The following is a 19530-nucleotide window of genomic DNA, read 5'->3' on the forward strand; positions in this document are numbered from 1 at the left end:
TGTCAACCAATGGTTTGGAGGGTATAACCTAGCTGCTTGAGGTTGGGATGGGAACATCAGAAAAAAAAAGAAACAAAGCATTCAAATAAAATCAAAAGGACAAAAAAAAGGAATCCAGACTCACAATTTTGTAACATGACAGCCATTTTTGTAGGAGCATGATGGTCGATATATTGGCAAATATGGATCATCAAGGAATGCATGGATGTTGTCTGCCAAAGCAAAAGTGTTTCCTTTCTTCGAGAGAAAAGTCGGGGTTTTCAGATGTCTCACCTATTTTTCTATATATTCAACACGTAACTCCAGTAACAGTCCTCCGCATCGCCCTGATATTTAAATTGTGCCCCAAGTTGGCATAAGGAACCAGCTATTTTCTATGTTTTTCGTTTCTCATTCAAATTCACCAATCTTTCTAGTGATCTTTTTTTTCTTTGCCTTTTTTTCTGTGGAAAAATAGGAATAAACAACAACCAGTAAACTTCAGTTTCAACATCAAGAGTGCTTAGTAGTTGATATCAACAGTTTCAACATCAAGAGTGCTTAGTAGTTGATATCACGGAATGCTACATCTCAAGTTCCTTTCCTACCACTGAACTAAATCCCAACACCCCACCCCCCACACCCACCCCCCACCCCCCACCCCACAAAAAACCAAAAAAAAAAAAAAAAACAGAAAAAGGAAAAAGCAAGAGTGGTAGACTAAAGTTTGTACTTACCAGATACAAGAACATCCAAATTCATATGGCAAGAATCGCGTATCTTAATATACAATCATTTCATCAAACCATAAATGCACCATTTCCCCAAATTCTAGCATTACATGACAAATTATGAAGGATTCTCCTACCCTAAAATCCAGAAAGATCAAAACAAACAAAATAAACAAAACAAAATTGAAGTGTCCAACCCAGAGAAAAGAAAGAGGCACAAAGAGAGATTCTCATGAAACATCAAACTCAAGAAAAACCAAAAAAAAAAAAGAAACAAAAGAGAGAAAAAAAAAAAAAACAATGTCTGGACTGGATTAACAAAGGTGACAGAGAGGTAATCGTTGCAAAGTTCTATGATATCTACTGCTGCAGAAGAAGATACGATGATCCCATGAAAAGCCAGATTTCGAAAACCAAATCAAGAAAAGTTTTGAAGTTCCATCAGAAACATAATAAAGAGAGTTCTAGAGAAAGATGTACAATTCAAACAGAGCAAAATCAAATCATACATATTTAGAGACAGAGAAGAGAAAGAGAAATTACCAGTAAGGCTAATGATTGAAGATTCCGGGAACTTGAATTTGTTGATGAGGAGATACTTCATGCACTTTGCATCATTAATACAACCCTTAAGCTCATGTCTAGAGTATCACTACCATATCCCACAAATCACCGCCTTTTTGCGACCGTGAGAAGAGGGAAACAAAGGCGTAGTGATTAGGAGCGGGAGCAACTGGAGAAGAACAAAGCGGGAACCATTTTATATTATATAATTTAAACCTCTTCGAATCACATAGCGGGGATAGCTCAGTTGGGAGAGCGTCAGACTGAAGATTTGAAGGTCGCGTGTTCGATCCACGCTCACCGCACTACTTTTTGGTTTGCGAAGTTTTTATTTTTATTTTTGACAAGTGTACTTTCATTTTATCAAACAATTAAAGACTCGGAAATAACCAAATCTCCCAAACTAGCTCCTAGCTCCTCTTTTTGCCAAACCATCGGCCACCTCATTTGCTTCTATGTAATCAGAAAGAAACATTCATTTTATTATTTTTGACAAGAGTACTTTTATTTTATTAAACAATTAAAGACTTAGAAATAGCTAAATCTCCCAAACTCGCTTCTCTTTTTGCCAAACCATCTGCCACCTCATTTGCTTCTATGCAAACAGAAAGAAACATTAAATTGAGAAGTATTATCTATAACCTCCATCCATGTCTCTCGTAGCATCCATGGTGATCTGAAAACCTTATTACTCCATTTTATGATATTTGATGAATCCCCCTCTATAATACAAGGCACTTCCCTGTACTTTTGTAAAATAATAGAAAAACCCCTTATGATACCTCCAAAGCTTGTCAATCTTGGGTTTCCTAAAAATCTCCCATCGAAATTTAACAATATTTTCCGTAACCAAGTTTGCTAGATTAAGAGAAATATCTACTTTAGAAATGTCAAACCCCTCTTTGGTGATGGATAACCTACTCTAAATATTATGAATAATTATTTTCTTAACCACATTTCGCCCATCCACACGTCCTTCAAAAATTCTCACATTTCTCTCTTCCCATAACTCCCACAATACACACGTCTTCACCATCTGCCAAATTTTCTTACCAAGAAGTGTTAAAGAACCATACTCCCATTGAGTCAACATATATGTATGTGAGATCGGAAAGGCCATTAAGAAGCCCAACAACTGAAACATCCAACTCCAAATACCATAAGCAAAGGGTAATGTAAGAAAAGATTATCCCCACATTCTTTTGCTGCCCTACACATGAAGAGCATGTTAACCATAATTATGCCCCTTTTCATCAAATTATCAATTGTTAGAGACTTTCTTTGGAATAAGATCCATAAAAAGACTCTAATCTTTAACGGGGTCGCTCACTTCCAAATTTTGTATAATGAAGGACAATTCCACCGTAGCCAATCATAAAAAAGCAAAAAATATGCAGATCTAACACTGAAAATGCCATCACTTTCTGCCTCCCAAACTAATTCATCATCTAACAATTGAGAAAAGCAGCAATCTTGAAGTTTCTTGAGCAAATCTGTAAAATCAGAAATAACAGAATCCGACGTCCTATTCCGTGTCAACTGAATTCTCCAATCACCAGGCCCATCAACTCGATTAAACATTTGCAAAACATTTGCTTCTTGAGTTGATGAAAGAGTAAATAACTGTGGAAACTGAAATTTCAGCGGGTTCTCTCCAAGCCATCTATTATGCCAAAAAGAAATTGAAGTTCCTTTCCCAAGCACCCATCTTGAGCCATTAGATACTAGCAGTCTATTTCTAACAATCCCTTTCCACAATGGTGACTGATTTGCATTCCTTCCCCTTGATATCTACTGAGTCGTATGATCTATTCCATATTTCAATGTCAAAACTTCTCTCCGTAACTTATCCCCACATCGCATTGACCGCTACCACCATTTTGTTAGAAGCACCCGATTAACCATTTTAATTTTTTATTTATTTTTCTTCATTTGGTTTGCGAGCTTTTTATTTTTTTATTTTCTTTTGGAGTCCAAGACATGGACAGTTTGATCTTAGCACTTGATTAGGGGTGAGATGAAGTAGGTTGGTTTAGGATATCTATACGAGATCAGTTAATTTTGGATTAAGATTTATGTTACAGTTATTTTAGGATTGAGATTTATGTTTGCAAGAAGTTTATATAGGTGTGAGGCTCTAAACAATCAAATTCAGTTTCCTGAATAATATTCACCCCTAGTTGGTGAACTTTTGTACAATTGTAACATGTGAGGCTCCAACAATCAAATTAGGGTGCACCTCAAAAATTTCCCGAATGCTATTCATCCCTAGTTGGTGAACTTGTGTACAATTGTAACATGAACAGTTTTATCATGTAAGGAAAGGCGTTGGGATCGTGGTGGTAGCATCCTCACACCCAGTTACCACATCGTAGTATCGTGGTGGTAGCATCCCCACACCCAGTTACCACATCATGGTATCGTGGTGGTGGCATCCCCACACCCAGTTACCACATCGCGGTATCACTAACACCCCATGGGGCGTGTTCATCACAAAGTTGGGATACAGTTGGGATAGCGTCGTAATCTCATAGCTCAGCCGTGTGCTCATCACAAAACGGGGATAGCTACATCGGGGATAGCTCAGTACATCACAGCGGCTATAGCTCAGTACATCATGCCTATGGGCGAAAACGAACAGTGTTTTCGCTGTTCGTTTTAGCCCAGAGTCTCGGTGCCGTCTGATTTTTTTGGCCGGCATGGATTTTTTACTCTAAAAAATACGGAAAACCGCCATGGGTCTCGTAGATTTGTAGCAGTGTTTAAAGCAAAACCTTCGTGGCGGGGCGAAATACTATTAAATTTCGCATGTATGCATCATCATCATTTTAACATTTTCTCAATTAATTAGGAATCTTGGTTCTCCATTCTACTCTATTAAAGGTCATATCCTCAGTGATGCCATAAGTCCCCATATCTTTTCGGACTACTTCCAACCACATCATTTTAGGCCTGCCCCTTGCCCTTTTCAGTCATTTCACTTGAATTAATTCGCATCTCCTAACATGTGTTGTATTTGGTCGGCACGACACATAGCCAACCCACCTAATTCTACTATCTCTCATTCTATCGCCTATTGGTGCCACGCTTAAATTCTCTCAAATAGATTCATTGCGAATTCTATCTCTTTTCGTCTTGTTACTCATCCATCTCATCATGCTCATCTCCGCCACACTCATTTTATGAGTATATTGTTTTTTGTCCGCCCAACATTCCGCTCCATAAAGCAAAGATGGTCTCACCAGTGTCCTATAGAACTTGTCGTTCAACCTCATTGGTATGCAACGATCACATAAAATTTCAGTTGCACATCTCCACTTCGCCCACCCATCTCTAAGTTTGTGTGCACGTCTTCCTCGATCTCTCCATTTTTCTGAATTATCGACTCGAGATATTGAAAGTGTGGTCTTTTTGGTACTTCCTTATCATCAATTTTAACTGCTTCCTCATCTCTACTCATATTATTACTAAATTTATACTACATACACTCTGTCTTATTCCGACTAATTTTAAAACCTTTAGATTCTAGAGCATCCCTCCAAAGTTCTAACTTTGTCTTGACGTCATGTCGAGTCTCATCAATCAAAACTATGTCATCTAAAAACAACATGAACAACTATGCCTATATATATATAGGGTGCGGTTTGTATAGAGCCTAGGCTCTAAACAATCAAGTTAAAGCCTACTTTCAAATAATGTCGAAAAATGTGGTTTCAATACTGTAAAATCTTTGTGATAGCCTTAAAATATATTTTTGTCGTTATTTATAAAGTCTAAAGCTTCAAAAAATAGTGTAGATCAACATATCTTAAAACTTGATAATATTGAAAATTGACGATCCAAAAATGCGTTACAAAAGACACTATTTTCAAAACTTGAAATCCATTTTTTTCTCATGTCCATGTATCTTGATGTCGAGATGAACAACTTGAGGATATTTGGGCATCAAATCAACCTCTTTTAGTAAAACTTTTTAGGTAGGCTCTAATTTGATTGTTTAGAACTTCAGCTTTATATAAATTTTCACCATATATATATATGATTGTATACAATCAGATCATTTACCTTTTGTATAGAGAGATCACAATTACTTTCAACCATCTGATGTGAAATCTGATAGCTTGGGTGTATCATAAAATTCGAAAAAATTTCTTTTGAACTTTGAGTTTGGTCAATGAAATAAATGCGACTATTAATTGTGACCACCTTGTACCAAAGGTAAATGGTCTCATTATATATTTTTCATATATATATATATAGTGAAAGAGAGAGAGAGAGAGAGTTTTAGATCGGCCTGCTACCTGACAGCTATAGTATACGCTCAATGGCCCAAATTAAATCCGAGTCGATATAATAGTCACGATTGTACTTTGTATTTGAATTTTAATTTATTTTTTTACATATTCAATTCATTTGAAATTTTGAACGTCAACCCTTGAAAATAGATGGACCTAATAAAATATTAAAAAAATATTCGTAAAAAATAAATTGATCAAAATACCCATAAATTTTAAAGTGCAATTTGTATAAAACCTACCTTCAAATAGTATCGAGAAATGTGGTTTCACTACCATAAATCTTTGTAATAGCCTTCAAATATATTTTTATATTTATTTCTAAAGTTTAAAGCTTAAAAAATAGTGTAGATCAACAAATCTATGAAAACTTGAAAACCTTGAAAATTGAGGGTCAAAAAATGCCTTACAAAATCACTATTTTCAAAACTCGAAATCCAATTTTTTCTCATGTCCATGCACCTTGATGTCGAGATGATCAATTTGAAGATATTTGGACATCAAAACAACATCTTCTAGTGAAATTTTTTAAGTAGGCTCAAATTTGATTGTTTAGAGACTTGACTATATAAACTTTTCTCTAAAATTTATTGAAAGTATTTTGATCAATTTATTTTATGAATAAATTTTGAATATTTTTATTAGATGCACCTTGATGAGAAGAGCAGAAGCTCCAGATTTCAAGTAACTTAAATTTGTGGAAAAAATATTAAAATTCTAATAGAAAATATGATTGTGACCATCAGATCAACCCAAGATTCAATCTAAGCCGCTAGTGCACTATTCCAACAGTTAGTAGGCTGACAGGATCTTTTATGTGTGTGACCATGGCTCTGTTGAGCTACGATTTTAGTCATAGAATTTGCCAAAACATCTTACAAAGCATGTCCCTTTCAAGCATTGATCATTTTCTATGCAATTTAAAAAATGGAAATAATAAACTGCAATGAAGAACCCCATATATAATAGAAGATCATAAGGAGTTTAACAAAAGATAATGAAGCGTAGACAAGCTCTAAAAACCCCAACAAGCCAGCAGCCAGCAACCAGCAACTAATAAGATGGCTTCACTAGAGTATTGATCCAAATGAGTCAAAGGGAGAATGGCTTTGAATATACATCGAATGGTTCACAAGATGTCAACTGCGGTTCCTGCAAAAATCAAAGACTTGGGCTAAGCCAGCTTACTAAGCATATACTACAATAAAGAAAACCATTGTAACTAGTATAGCCATTCAAAAGAAAAGAAAGACGTTGCAAAAATATCATCTGATTCCAATTGAAAAGATATCTTCCATGATATTAGGATATATTCTCCTTTCTTGCTTTTTTCCTGTGATTTTTTGAAAAATTAAGTTCATGGGACTTCAAACTCAAAACAAATATGATAGATAACACCTTGATCTTTTCTTTTCCTTACTTCTTTGGTTTATTTCTCACTATTGCAATTTCTTTTCTTAATAACCCAGGATTTTCTAAAGAGCCAGTTTCCTTAGAGCACTTGACAGATTATCTACCAGACGAATTCCTAATACAACAGATTTTTCTCTTTATCCTTTTTCACAATTGAGGATGAGATTGATTACACTATGAAGACAACAATCTATCAGATCCACAAGACCACAACATTTATTCTTTTTTCCCAGAGGATGAGATTCGTTACTAGGAAGACAACAATCTATTAGATCCACAATATTAAGGGTGTCAACAAGCCAAGCCGACTTGAGCTGGCTGGGCTCGTGATGAGCCAAGTTTGAACAGTACTCTTCAACTCCCAGCCATGCCGGGCCCATTAGCTCACTTATTAGACAAGACAAGCTCAAGCTGAGAAAAGCTTGACTCAAGATTGTTTACGACATTATTATATAATATAGTATTACAATATATATTGCCTTGTTTATAGACTTGTGCGTAGTTGTTCATGGCTTGACTCAACTTCTTTATGGGATTGCTTAGGTAAACAAGCCTCTATAACCAAGCCAAGCACAAGCTCGTCTACCCATGCAAGCCAAGCTTGGTTTGGCTTAGCTGATTAGCACACCCACATTTATGATCCATTAAGGCCATTGTATATACCTGTGACAACCCACCAACGCTGAGGCTACCACCAGTCAAAAGCATGGTGATGAGAGATGTCACAGGCCCACCACCGCCCATGCCTCCACTGCGAGTCTCACGTATGGTTGCGCGCATAGAAGTCAAGATACTCCCATATGTTGCTCCAGCACCACGCTCAATAGCTTGGATGAAACAGTAAGTCATGGCCCCAGTGGATGTGATCTTCGAGAGAGCCTTTTCACATACAAGACAAACTTTTTTTGAGAAAAACATTGCACAATAAAACTTATGCTGAATCATACTTAAGCAACACAACATGATCAATTGGTGGGAAAGCATACTATAATCCCAAAGACTATGGAAGAAATTGGGTTATCATGGTTCATTGAAATAATGGACACTGATCAAAAGAGTGGGATCCACAAAGGGAGAAAAAAAAAAAGCGATTGAGCCCCATGGTGTGGGTTTCACTCCTTCTGCATCACTAACCGTCATTACAATGGACATTAATGGCCCGATAAAATATGATCTTGCATGGTCCATTTTATGATTATCACAATATACTTTCCCTAAACCGATTATAATAATACAAAGGGTAATTAATACCATTGGTAAATGGATTTAAGGGTATAAGTTCAGTGGCCAGGATAATCAGGGTAGCAACAGAAGATGGCATGCCAAATAAGGCTACTTAGGCAAGTCCACATTTCTATACTATCTTGATTTTCATAATTATCAAATGTTATAGTTTTCCATATCTTGAGTCAATAATCCACAAAAATGGAGAGATTGAGGACGATATCGCGTATAGAATTAGATCTGGGTGGGCGAGGTGGGGATGTGCAACCGATGTTTTATGTAATCGCCGCATACCAATGAAGCTAAAAGGGAAGATCTATAAAACAATTGTGAGACCAACTTTGCTTTATAGGGCCAAAGTTGACCGGTCAAGAACAACATCATAGCATAAGTGTAGCTGCGATGAGGATGTTAAGATAGATGAGTGGGAAGACAAGAAGGGATAAAATTCGAAATGAATTATATTCAGGAGAACTTAGGTCTAGCTCTAATAGGTAATAAGATGAGATAATGTAGATTTAGGTGGCTGGCCATACACAGTGCGGACTCATTATAACACCTTTTAGGAGATGCGAGTTGGTTCAAGTGGAAGGCTAAAAAAAGACAAAGGATAAACACAAAAGAACATGGTTGGAAGTAGTGAAAAAAGATATGGCAACTTATGGCTTCACTAGGGTATAACCCTTAATAGAGCAGAATGACAGAACATGATTTGTGCAGCCGACTCCAAATACTTGAGAAAATGCATTAATGATGATGATGATCAATTGTTTTAGTTTTCAAATGTACAACACATTTAAAAAAGAAAATCCATTATTCCTATTGCCTTCTCTAACAACATTATTCCAAACACGCACATGACTTTAAAAAAGCCACATGTCAAATCCAATCCTAAATTAATTGATTGGAACTCGGGAAAGAGTGCACAGCGAGTAATGTGCATCGTTAGTATTCAGCTACATGTGATGCTGTTTGAAAAGTTGTATGACAATTCTCTCGAAGTTCTTCCAATGCTCGCTAATGCTACAAATGAAAGGAGCTTGTTCATTTCATTAGAAAAGGAAAAAGAGAGCAAGAAACTTATTACATAGAACAAAAGTAAATGACCAATATATCCACATTAGGATCAGTATTTAACATCGAAAAGAATAACAAACATGCATAATACTATTATCACCATGCTATACCATGCTATAATAATGTAATTATCACACAGTGATGCATTTTCATTATTTACTCAAGGTAGAACTTATTATATAAGATTGAAAACCTCTCTGGCACTTGGTGGTGTTGGGCTTTTAGGGGTCGTTTGGATCCCACGGTAAATAAAACATGGTTTTGTATAACCATGTCATCCCACAAAAAAATACATTTGGCAACTTTTTGGATACATAAACTTGTTTTTTGTAACCAAGAAAGAGGGCCAAAACATGGCTCTACAAAACCAAGAATATCAAATTTAGAGAGAAACTACAAAAAAATTTTAGAGAGACAAACTATATCAAATTTCAAGTTTTCGAGAGAGAAAATATCTTAAAATTTTAGAAAGAGAAATCATATCACATTTTAGAGAGCGAAATTACATAAAAAATTTAGAGAGAAAACCCTTCTCAAAAAATTTAGAGAAAAAAATTATATCAAATTATAAATTTTAGATGAATAAAGTATCTTAAAATTTTAGAGAGATAAAACATAATCAAATTCTAGATTGAGAAACTACCTGAATTTTTTAGAGAGAAACTATTTCAAGAATTTTAGAAAGCAAAACTATATCAAATTTGACCATATCAAATTTGAATTAGTGAGAGAAAGTACCTTAAAACTTTAGAGAGCAACTAATCAAATTTTTGAGAGAGAAATTACTTGAAATTTTTAGAGAGAGAAACTATCTCAAAATTATTAGAGACACAAAGTATAACAATTTTTACGTTTTGGATAGCGAAAGTATCTCAAAATTTAAGAGAGAGAAACTATATCAAATTTTAGAGAAAGAAACTACCCACATTTTTTAGAGAGAGAAACTATCTTAAAATTTTAGAGAGAAACTATCTTAAATTTCAAGTTCTATAGAGAGAAACATATTTTAGAGAGAGAAACAATCTTAAAATTTTAGCGAGAGAAACTAAATCATATTTTAGAGACAAAAATTACATGAAATTTTTTAGAGAGATAAAATATCTAAAAATTCTAATTTTAGAGAGAGAAATTATCTCAAATTTCAAGTTTTTGAGAGAGTATTGTAAAATTTTAGAGAGTGAAACTATATCAAATTTTAGAAAAAGAAACTACCGACAAATTTTTTGAGAGAGAAACATCTGAAAAATTTTAGTGAGAAACTATCTCAAACTTTCAAGTTTTAAAAAGAAAAGTATCTTAAAATTTTAGAGATATAAACTATATCAAATTTTAGAGTGAGACTATCTAAAAAATTTTAGTGAGAAAAACTATCTCAAAAATTTTAGAGAGAGAAACTATCTTAAATTTCAAGTTTTAGAGAGAGAAAGTAACTTAAATTTTTAGAGAGAGAAAATACCTAAATTTTTTGAGAGAGAAACTATCTCAAAATTTTTAAAGGAAATTTATCTCAAATTTAAGCTTTAGAAAGAGAGTATCTTAAAATTTTAGAGAGAAACTATATCAAATTTTAAAGAGAGAAACCACCTAATTTTTTTTGGAAAGTAACGATCTGAAAATTTTTAGAGAGAGAAACTATATCAAATTTTAAGTTTTAAAGAGAGAAACTACATCAATTTAGAAAGAGAAACAACTTGAAACTTTTTAGTGAGAGAACTATCTCAAAAATTTAGAAAGAGAAATTACATCAAATTTTTAAGTTTTAGAGAGGGAGAGTATTTAAAAGTTTAGTGAAAGAAACTATATTAAATTTTAGAAAGAGAAACTACCTCAAAAAATTTTGAGATAGAAACTATCTCAAAAATTGTAAAGCGAAATTTTCAACTATCTGAAATTTCAAATTTTTAGAAAGAGAAGCTATCTCAAAATATTTGGAGAGAAACTATATCAAATTTAAATTTTATGACAATTTTCTCTCTAAAAATGATGAGATCGTTTCTCTCTCTAAAAATTTTTAAGTAATTTCTCTCTCTAAAATTTTGATAAAAAATTTTATAATGGGAAATTTTTTTATATGTATTGTTGCGTACCAAATATGTGTAACGTAATTTTCACATGAAAATATTTTGCACGAAAATGTTTCATACATACCAAATGTGTCCTAAATAGTGCAAACCCAATGTAAGCAAATAGATGACCCAAACGCGGGATTTTACATAACCTCGGTATTATCTACAAGCACTCCAAACAGTCATTTCTCAATAACAAGGCTTTGGCATAACCAGAGTTGCATAACCATGTTATGATCCAAAACATGGTTTTGTTTATCCTAGGATCCAAACGAGCCCTTAGTGACTGGTCACCTAAAAAGTGTTCTGCCTATATATATTCAAGGCAGGAATATTAATCTTTGACAGGGATTTTAATCTTTAGCATACGAGTATGCCAATCAATTAAGAATAAGATATTTGGATTGAGATCACAATTCATGCACAAAGATGTGTTAGTTATTAAGTAAAATAAAATATTTCAGACCATATGAGACAAACGAACAACTCCGCCATGACTAGTCCTAAGCAGATCATGCCTATACCAAACATCGGTAAAGGAGAACGATTGTGTTAGGTGGGCAGCCGGCATAAAATTTTGAACATCTTTTCATAAATCCTGAACCGATACGGCGGAACAGGACTCGTTTAGCCAATCCTAAACAGTTGGGATAAGGCCATGATATGAGATAGAAAAACATTGATCCTAATTTCAGGATCAATATTTGGATGAGAGTGAGTCTTCTACTGTGCCACAAGTGTGACTTGAGCCCAAGGTTCTTCTTTTTGGTACAAAATCCCAAAAGGGTATATTTTAGCCTTTTAACATAATGTGAGATACATATAAACGGAGGCATTTGTTTCTATACCTGAAGAAAAAGAAAGCTTATAGAAATAAGAAACAAATACGTCCAGGAATAAAGATGAAAAGCACCTGGCTATGGTAGAAACATGAAGAAAAATTCGAAGCAGACACATTGACAAAGAAAAACCAGCCAGGCACTTTACCGAGGTGTCTGCAGAGGTTTGATGATCATCACAACCACTAAAGGAAATGGCTTCCCCACCGTTTGTTCCTTTCCACACACCTGATCTAGGGCGATGGTCTTCCCAAATATATTGTCCGCTACTGTTAAATTTATAAGAGAGCATATGTTAACCAGTGAAATAAAGATGCCTATATTCTAATCATTTAAGAAGAAAAGAATTAAAGAAAAAGCCTCCATTTGATATCTATTTCACTGATAAGTTTAACAAACCATTTTGCATTTGAGAAACAAGAAGCTATGTTGCATGGACACAGATACGTCCGACTAAGGTACAAGGAGTCGGATTCCTTGGGAAGACTACATTTTCAAGAGACAACAAAATCTAACATTTTTCGCTACCATTCCTTTTCATTCGCAGCGAAAACAAAATAAAAAAAAAGGCTGAAATCATTCACGATTCTCAAGTTCGTATATTTTCATGGTTAAAGAAGATCATGTATAAAAAATGGTTAGAAAACAAGAAGAATCCATAAAGAACCTGTGTAGGTATGTGCATCAACAAGCGTCCGACACGGGTATGGCACAGAAACAAAAGAATCCATGTAACATAGACATCAAGCATTCTTTATTGAAGTGAGAGAGCAGATCTTGATGCTAACTAGTGCTCATGTCCACACCAACAATTCTCATTCTTCCAATGATCTTCCAATGACAAATACCAGAAAATGTCCCCTCAGAAAATGTTTTGCACTAAGCAGTAAGGATCAGAGTCCAAATAATATTGATCAGGCTTACAAATGCATCATATTAAGAAAACCCTATAGATGTCCACATACACCAAGTACAGGAATAGACTCTACCACAGCAACACCCAATGCAACCTAAGGTTTCCTAACCTAATCAAAATGATTCAAAACAGACAGAGCGTATAGAGTTTCCAATTTCAGAATGTAGGAGGAAAACACAAAGATTAGAATAGAAGAAACAAAACAAAAGATACAAAGTGCAAACTTTGGAGGCGTTCTTCTGCTCTCTCAGCAACAAGTGATGCAATGGAATTATGGTAACCAAACTTCTAAGGATCCCTAGTTACCTTTTTTTTCCCATTATAATTAGGATCCAATCCATAGTTACCCTATGGACTCAAAAGAAGATCTTGCCAATGGAGAATAACATCCAAATCCCCAAAAGAAACTAAGAAAATGAAACTTCAGCACATTTAGATGGAAGTTGTCTTACTCACTTACCTGTTCATTCTGCAGAGGAAAGGTAAGTCTAATACAGTGCCACTGTGACATGCATCTATAATTGCATGAAGTTTAACCCCACGGGGTAAAGGTCTAACCATTGTTGCATTGATTTCATCATCAACGATCATGCCTTGAGTTTCGAAGTCCAAAGGGCAGAGGGTTTCATCATAGCCATCAACCTCATCTCCACTGTAATTCCTTTGTTGTGAACCATGGCCAGAGTAATGGAATACTAAGGAGTCCCCTGGTTGACAACCTTGTACAAGCCAATACATCGCCATCCGTATATTTTGCTTTGTGGGTATCTTGTAAGGATCTCTTTCATCTTCTGCAGATCAACTTTCGGAAAAAGATACAGTTATAACAAGCATTACTAGAATTAAAGAAAGAAAACTATTCATTATCACATAGGATATCTTCCCATAAAAATGTATGACTTCTTACATAATCCCATCCGACAAAACAAGCCACAAATCTCACTGCAGGTCTTCTTAATTCCAGTATAACCCCCTCTAATATATGATAAAAGAAAGGAAAATTTTTACACTAATCAGCAACTACCGACAGATATCGTTTGGAAATGCATAGAACGCTACAGCGAGTAGACTTAATATGTGAAATCATCAATGATATTTGCAATACATACTTCCTCATGGGATCTATCCCAGAGAACCTTCAATAACGGACTGTGTTGGCTTAAACCTGTAATGGACATAACTAAGCAAGTCAGGCTAGATTTCTTGAGCAGTGTCTCAAGTTCCAACAAAAGAATTATAATAGAGACACTCCAGTATCTTTCAGTGAAAAATAGTTAGAACCTCTAACCAGCTGCATGCACCAAAGGCAAGGCACAAACAAGGTGATACAAGGTGGTGTGGCCTAGAAATGCTTGGCATTCGTTTTCCATGATTTTTTTTCCCACACACACTCATATCTATCATATCTATCAGTCTATAAATTAAAATACACACATATGCGATGGTTGATACTGATGGTATACCATAATATTACCGCATACAATATGTCAATATGTATATTAACACACATGAACGCTCTACAAAGGTAAATACATCTGTGTTGAAATACTCTGGAGAGGTCCCTGCATGAAAGGTGAGCCTCAAATCCAAACTTAAGGATGTGATCAGCAAGAGGCAAGCATAAGGGCGGTAGCACTTGTTGCAGATCAAGGGTCAAAAGTTAAAAACCTTCCATGTACCTTTTTTTGCCACATTAGTAGGGTTTGTGCCTGAACTCACCCATTGTATATATTGGCATGAAAATTTACAGCAGGATGGGAGTTAGTCCTTGTGTGATATGATATTTACAATGGGCCTCATTATAAGTTTCTCTTTACCAATCTATGCGTGTAATGAACTCACTACATTTGCTCTATCTCTCCCAAGGTCAATTGGGAGTTTGCATTCCCCACCTTTTCAAATATGACTTTTTCTGATGTATTCCTTGGGGGTTTTACTTTTTTCTTTCAGGATGCTATTTTGAATTTTCCATCTCATCTCCCTTTAATATACCTGCCTATAGATTTCTATCCTTTGGAAGGTGTTGGTTTTATGACCATTATAAAAGAAAGACTAGCAAATCTTCCTATTTAGTGCATGTTGCTTTGTAGGACCGCATAAGTAGTGACTGGTGAGCAATCAACTTGATAAACTTCGGACAGACTTCCTTTGGAAGGAAGGGACCTCAGGGATCATGTACCATACCATCCAATAGATGGAGGTACAACATCCAAAGTGTCAAGTTGGTCTTGGTATTCAGCAATTGAAAAGACATGTGGTCTTGATGTTCAAGAAGTCAATCTGATGAACAAGATTTCACTGTCCAAATTGATTTGCTGGCTAATTACGAAAATGAAAGCTTTACGTACAAGTTGGCAAGTGAGAGAAGAAGCAATGTTTCAGGGTCCAAGAAGTCAATTAGAAGCATGATAACAGATGTTAGGAGTGATCCATAGGTAACTGTTGGAAATTGTGGTAGATGCCGATTTTAGATAAACAAGTGGTGAGGGAAGATTGATCTAAAAAAAGAAAAAAGTGGTGAAGGGAGACTTTAAGAACCTACTTTCTAAGAACTTAGGGGGTGAGACATCTAAAGTTTAAAGTGGAGAAGCACTATTCTGAACGAATTCACAGGACAAGCCGCTAGATGCTGTCTCCTTAGGAAGTATATTCAGGTTGAAGAATTGGTGAAATGAATGGTGATTATTGTACACTTATGGGGTTTATATGAGGAGAACAGGCACAATAGAATAGTGTGTGAACTGGAGGTATCATGGGCTTTATCTGTTAAATATATGATAGTAGAATCACAGAATTAATCTCAACCAACGGTTTGGAGGGCATAACCTAGCTGCTTGAGGTTGGGATGGGAAGATCAAAAAAAAAAAAAAAAACGAAAATAAAAAGAGAAAGGCAAAAAAAAAAGGAACCCAAACTCACAATTTTTTTAACATGAAAGCCACTTTTGTAGAAGCATGATTGTCAATATATTTTCAAATATGTATCATCAAGGAATGCATGGGTGCTGTCTGCCAAGCAAAAGTATGTCTTTTCTTTGATGAAAAAGTCAGGCTTCTCGGATGACTCATTTCCCACCTATTTTTCTATACATTCAACATGTAACTCCAGTAACAGTCCTCCACATTGCCCTGATATTTAAATTATGCCCCAAGTTGGCATAAGGAACCAGCTATTTTCTATGTTTTTCATTTCTCATTCAAATTCTTCCAACTTTCTGATGATCTTTTTCCCCTATTTTTCCTTACTTGCTGTTTTATCTGTGGAAAAATAGAAAAATAAACAACCACAAGTAAACTTCATTTCAACATCAAGTTGGTTTTTTATCTGTGGAAAAATAGAAAAATAAATAACCACAAGTAAACTTCAGTTCAACATCAAGTGTGTTTAGGAGTTGACATCAAACAATGCTACATCTCAAGTTCAAGTTTGGATCCTACCACTGAACTATATCCTAACAGCCCACCCCCAAAAAACCAAAAAATAGAAAATAAACAAACAGCAAGCATCGCGAATCAAGATATTCAATCATTTCATCAAACCATATATGCAATATTCCCCCAATTTCTAGCATGAAGGATTCTCCAAAACCCAAAATCCAGAAAGATCAAAAAAAACAAAACAAAACAAAATTGAAGTGTCCAACCCAGAGAAAAGAAAGAGCTACAAAGAGACATTCTCATGAAACGTCGAACTCAGAAAGAAAAACCAAAGAGAAGAGTAAAAAGAAAGAAGCAAATGTCTGGACTGAATTAACAAAGTTGACAGAGAGGTAATGGTTGCAAAGTTTTATGTTATCTATTGCTGCAGAAGAAGATATGATGATCCACTAAAACCCAGAGAACAAAAACCAAATCAAGAGAAAAATTGAAGTTCCATCCGAAACATAATAAAGAGAGTGTCAAAGATGAACAAATCAAACAGAGCAAAATCAAATCATATATATTTAAAGAGAGAAGAGATAGAAAAATTACCAGTAAGGTTAATGATTGAAGATTCAGGGAACTTGAATTTATTAATAAGGAGATACTTCATGCACTTTGCATCATTAATACAACCCTTAAGCTCATGTCGAGAGTATCGATACGAAATCCCGCAAATCACCGCCTTTTTGCGACCGTGAGAAGAGGGGGGAACAGGGGCGTAGTGATTAGGGGAGGGAACAACTGAAGAAGAAGAAGGCGGAGGATATGTATTGGTAGAAGGAGGAGGAGCATTTCTTGGTTCGGCTATGTGGGTGACGGCTTGGCATATCGCGCATCGAATTGACTTTGCACCCGGTGGGAGTTGCAGAGGTGTGTGGCAATTCGAGCAATTCACCAGCATATACATCTCTCTCTCTCTCTCTCTCTCTCTCTCTCTCTCTCTCTCTCTCTGCCTTCCCAAAATCAAAGCACTGCCTGAGCCTCTCTCTCTCTCTCTCTCTCTCTCTCTCTAAACGCCCCTACACAGCCTTAAAAGGACGGCTGGAGGTCCCTCTCTATCGAAGAGAGGAAGGATTTGGGAAGCCAGGTGAAATGAAAGTTGCAGCTCCTGTCCCTCTCTGATCGGGTGCAATCGAAGATCTCTCTTTCTCACTCCTCTCTTCTCTATTTCTCTCTTCTCTCTTCTGTGTGTGCAGATGAGAGGCGCGTGAAGGAGTTTCTTCTCTCTTCTCTGTGTGCAGACGTAGACGTAGAAGATATTAGAAGGTAGAACGATCAAACCCAAAACCAAAATTTACTCAACTCTCTCTCTCTCTCTCTCTCTCTAAACGCGTTTCTGATATCTTTTAAAATGGGCGGAAACCCCCTATCACGTCCTAAAACACGGAGGAAATAGAAAAAAAATATCATAATCCCATTTAATGATGAAAAATTCAACAAGCAAAAAGATTTTATTTTATTTTCACCCCGTGGCCTGTGGGTGGAAAGAAACAAGCAGGCACTTTCTCTCTCTAAAATGCACGCTTAAAACGATAATCCACTTTCTCTCTCTAGAAAGCTGTAGTCCATTTATTGGGTTGGGTTGGGTTGGGTTGGGTTGGGTTGGGCAGGTAACGCATGGAGGGTTGCTTTCGCGTGTTGTAAATGATTAATGGAGCCCACACTTTTTGGGACTTTCTGGGTTTGTTTCATTGAAAATTGGTTTGGGAATATTGGGTTTGGGTGGGTTTGATTCATTGGGGAATATTGGATTTGTAGATCACAACTCAATAGAAGGACCCACTAAAGATGAAGGGGCATGGGTAAGTACAGAAGATCAAATTGTCGAGTGCTGTTAATGAAAAAGATTGCGACAGGGAAAGGGCAAAGATGAGGAGTAATGGAAGTTGAAAAATGTTAGAGAGAGAGAGAGACCAAAAATGATATTCTATGAGATTGGAGGACAGGAATAAATTAGGATTTTGAACCTTAAAAGTGTGAAAGTTTAATTTTGTTTTCAAATAAAACGTCGGACATTAAAAAGTTCAAAACTGATTCAAAAAGAATTTCAAATATTGAAGGTCCGAAATTTACTATAAAAATCAAATATCGGACTTTCAAGATCCCAAATTTGCTCACATACTTCTTGGAGTGCATTCTCAAGGGTAATCCTCGTTTAAAGAAGTTAGATGATTTGAAGTTTTGCAAAAATTTCACCAAGATTTACGTACTAGACTTAAAAGTATTGAAGAAGCGCTTTAGGTTTTTGACCGATGATGTCCCTTCTATAAGTCATTATACCGTAAGTAAATGATCTCATTATATACAATCCCTTTCCTTAACTAAAAGTGATGTGCTAATTCAATTTGGGAAATAAAATTATCAAGAATAATGTTGTGTTTATTGTAAGGGTTTGAGCCTCCGGTTTTTATGTATTGCCAAGGAATGCATTTATTATTATTTATCCCCTAATGCATCTACCATCAAGTTATAATGGAAAAAGTTATATAAGATTACAACCTTATACCGTTCAAGTAAGATGCACCTCAAAAATCTTACGGTGGAGACGGTAAGCAAAGGAGAACCCTCCAATTGATCATCTTTAACAAGTTATCTCGATCATCTATTTTCTAGTGTTACAATATATACTATTTTTTAAATTTTAAATTTTATAGCTGAGGATAAAAAGAGATTTTGAAGCTCGATGCTCTAAGAAAATTTTATAAGTGCGCCTTACTTCTACAGTATAAGGAGTCAACCTTATACAAACCTCACCCATTTATAATAGATGACGGAGATGGCCTGAAAATCATCAAGCGCGAAGTCCATAGTCCATCATAAATGGACGGTGGATAAAGCACCACACTCTTCTTCACGGTAGATATGAGTTAGGCTACTATAGACCTTAAACTTACGACTTTTTGGCCGTGTTATGACCAGGAAATCCTCTTGAATACAAATTAAATTTGTAAGTAAAATAAGGGATCGTAGAGTATGAGATCATTTATTTTGTTACAAGAAAATC

General features: G+C 35.5%; 1 protein-coding gene and 1 non-coding gene across 4 annotated transcripts; one reads left to right on the top strand and one right to left on the bottom strand.

Moving 5' to 3' along the window:
* The first annotated feature begins 1506 nt into the window (after positions 1–1506).
* On the top strand, positions 1507–1579 carry TRNAF-GAA (transfer RNA phenylalanine (anticodon GAA)). The gene has a single exon. It is a non-coding gene; the product is annotated as a tRNA-Phe (tRNA).
* A 4801-nt stretch (positions 1580–6380) lies between these two features.
* On the bottom strand, positions 6381–17761 carry LOC18429106 (metacaspase-1). 3 transcript variants are annotated; one of them, XM_088861103.1, is made up of 5 exons: positions 17076–17761; positions 13565–13895; positions 12337–12457; positions 7646–7861; positions 6381–6721 (listed from the first exon to the last, which is right to left on the bottom strand). In XM_088861103.1, exons 1-5 carry the CDS (start codon positions 17431–17433, stop codon positions 6662–6664), a joined length of 1086 nt encoding a protein of 361 aa, XP_088717229.1. In that variant the 5' UTR covers positions 17434–17761; the 3' UTR covers positions 6381–6661. The 3 variants fall into 3 exon arrangements, with proteins under 3 accessions (XP_088717229.1, XP_088717231.1, XP_088717230.1); XM_088861105.1 differs by having other exon boundaries at positions 13565–13906; XM_088861104.1 differs by lacking the exon at positions 7646–7861 and having other exon boundaries at positions 12263–12457.
* Positions 17762–19530: the final 1769 nt, after the last annotated feature.

Source organism: Amborella trichopoda, chromosome 3, assembly GCF_054954075.1.
Source record: "Amborella trichopoda isolate Santa Cruz 75 chromosome 3, AtrichopodaSantaCruz75HAP2 v2.0, whole genome shotgun sequence".
Taxonomy (NCBI): Eukaryota; Viridiplantae; Streptophyta; class Magnoliopsida; order Amborellales; family Amborellaceae; genus Amborella; species Amborella trichopoda.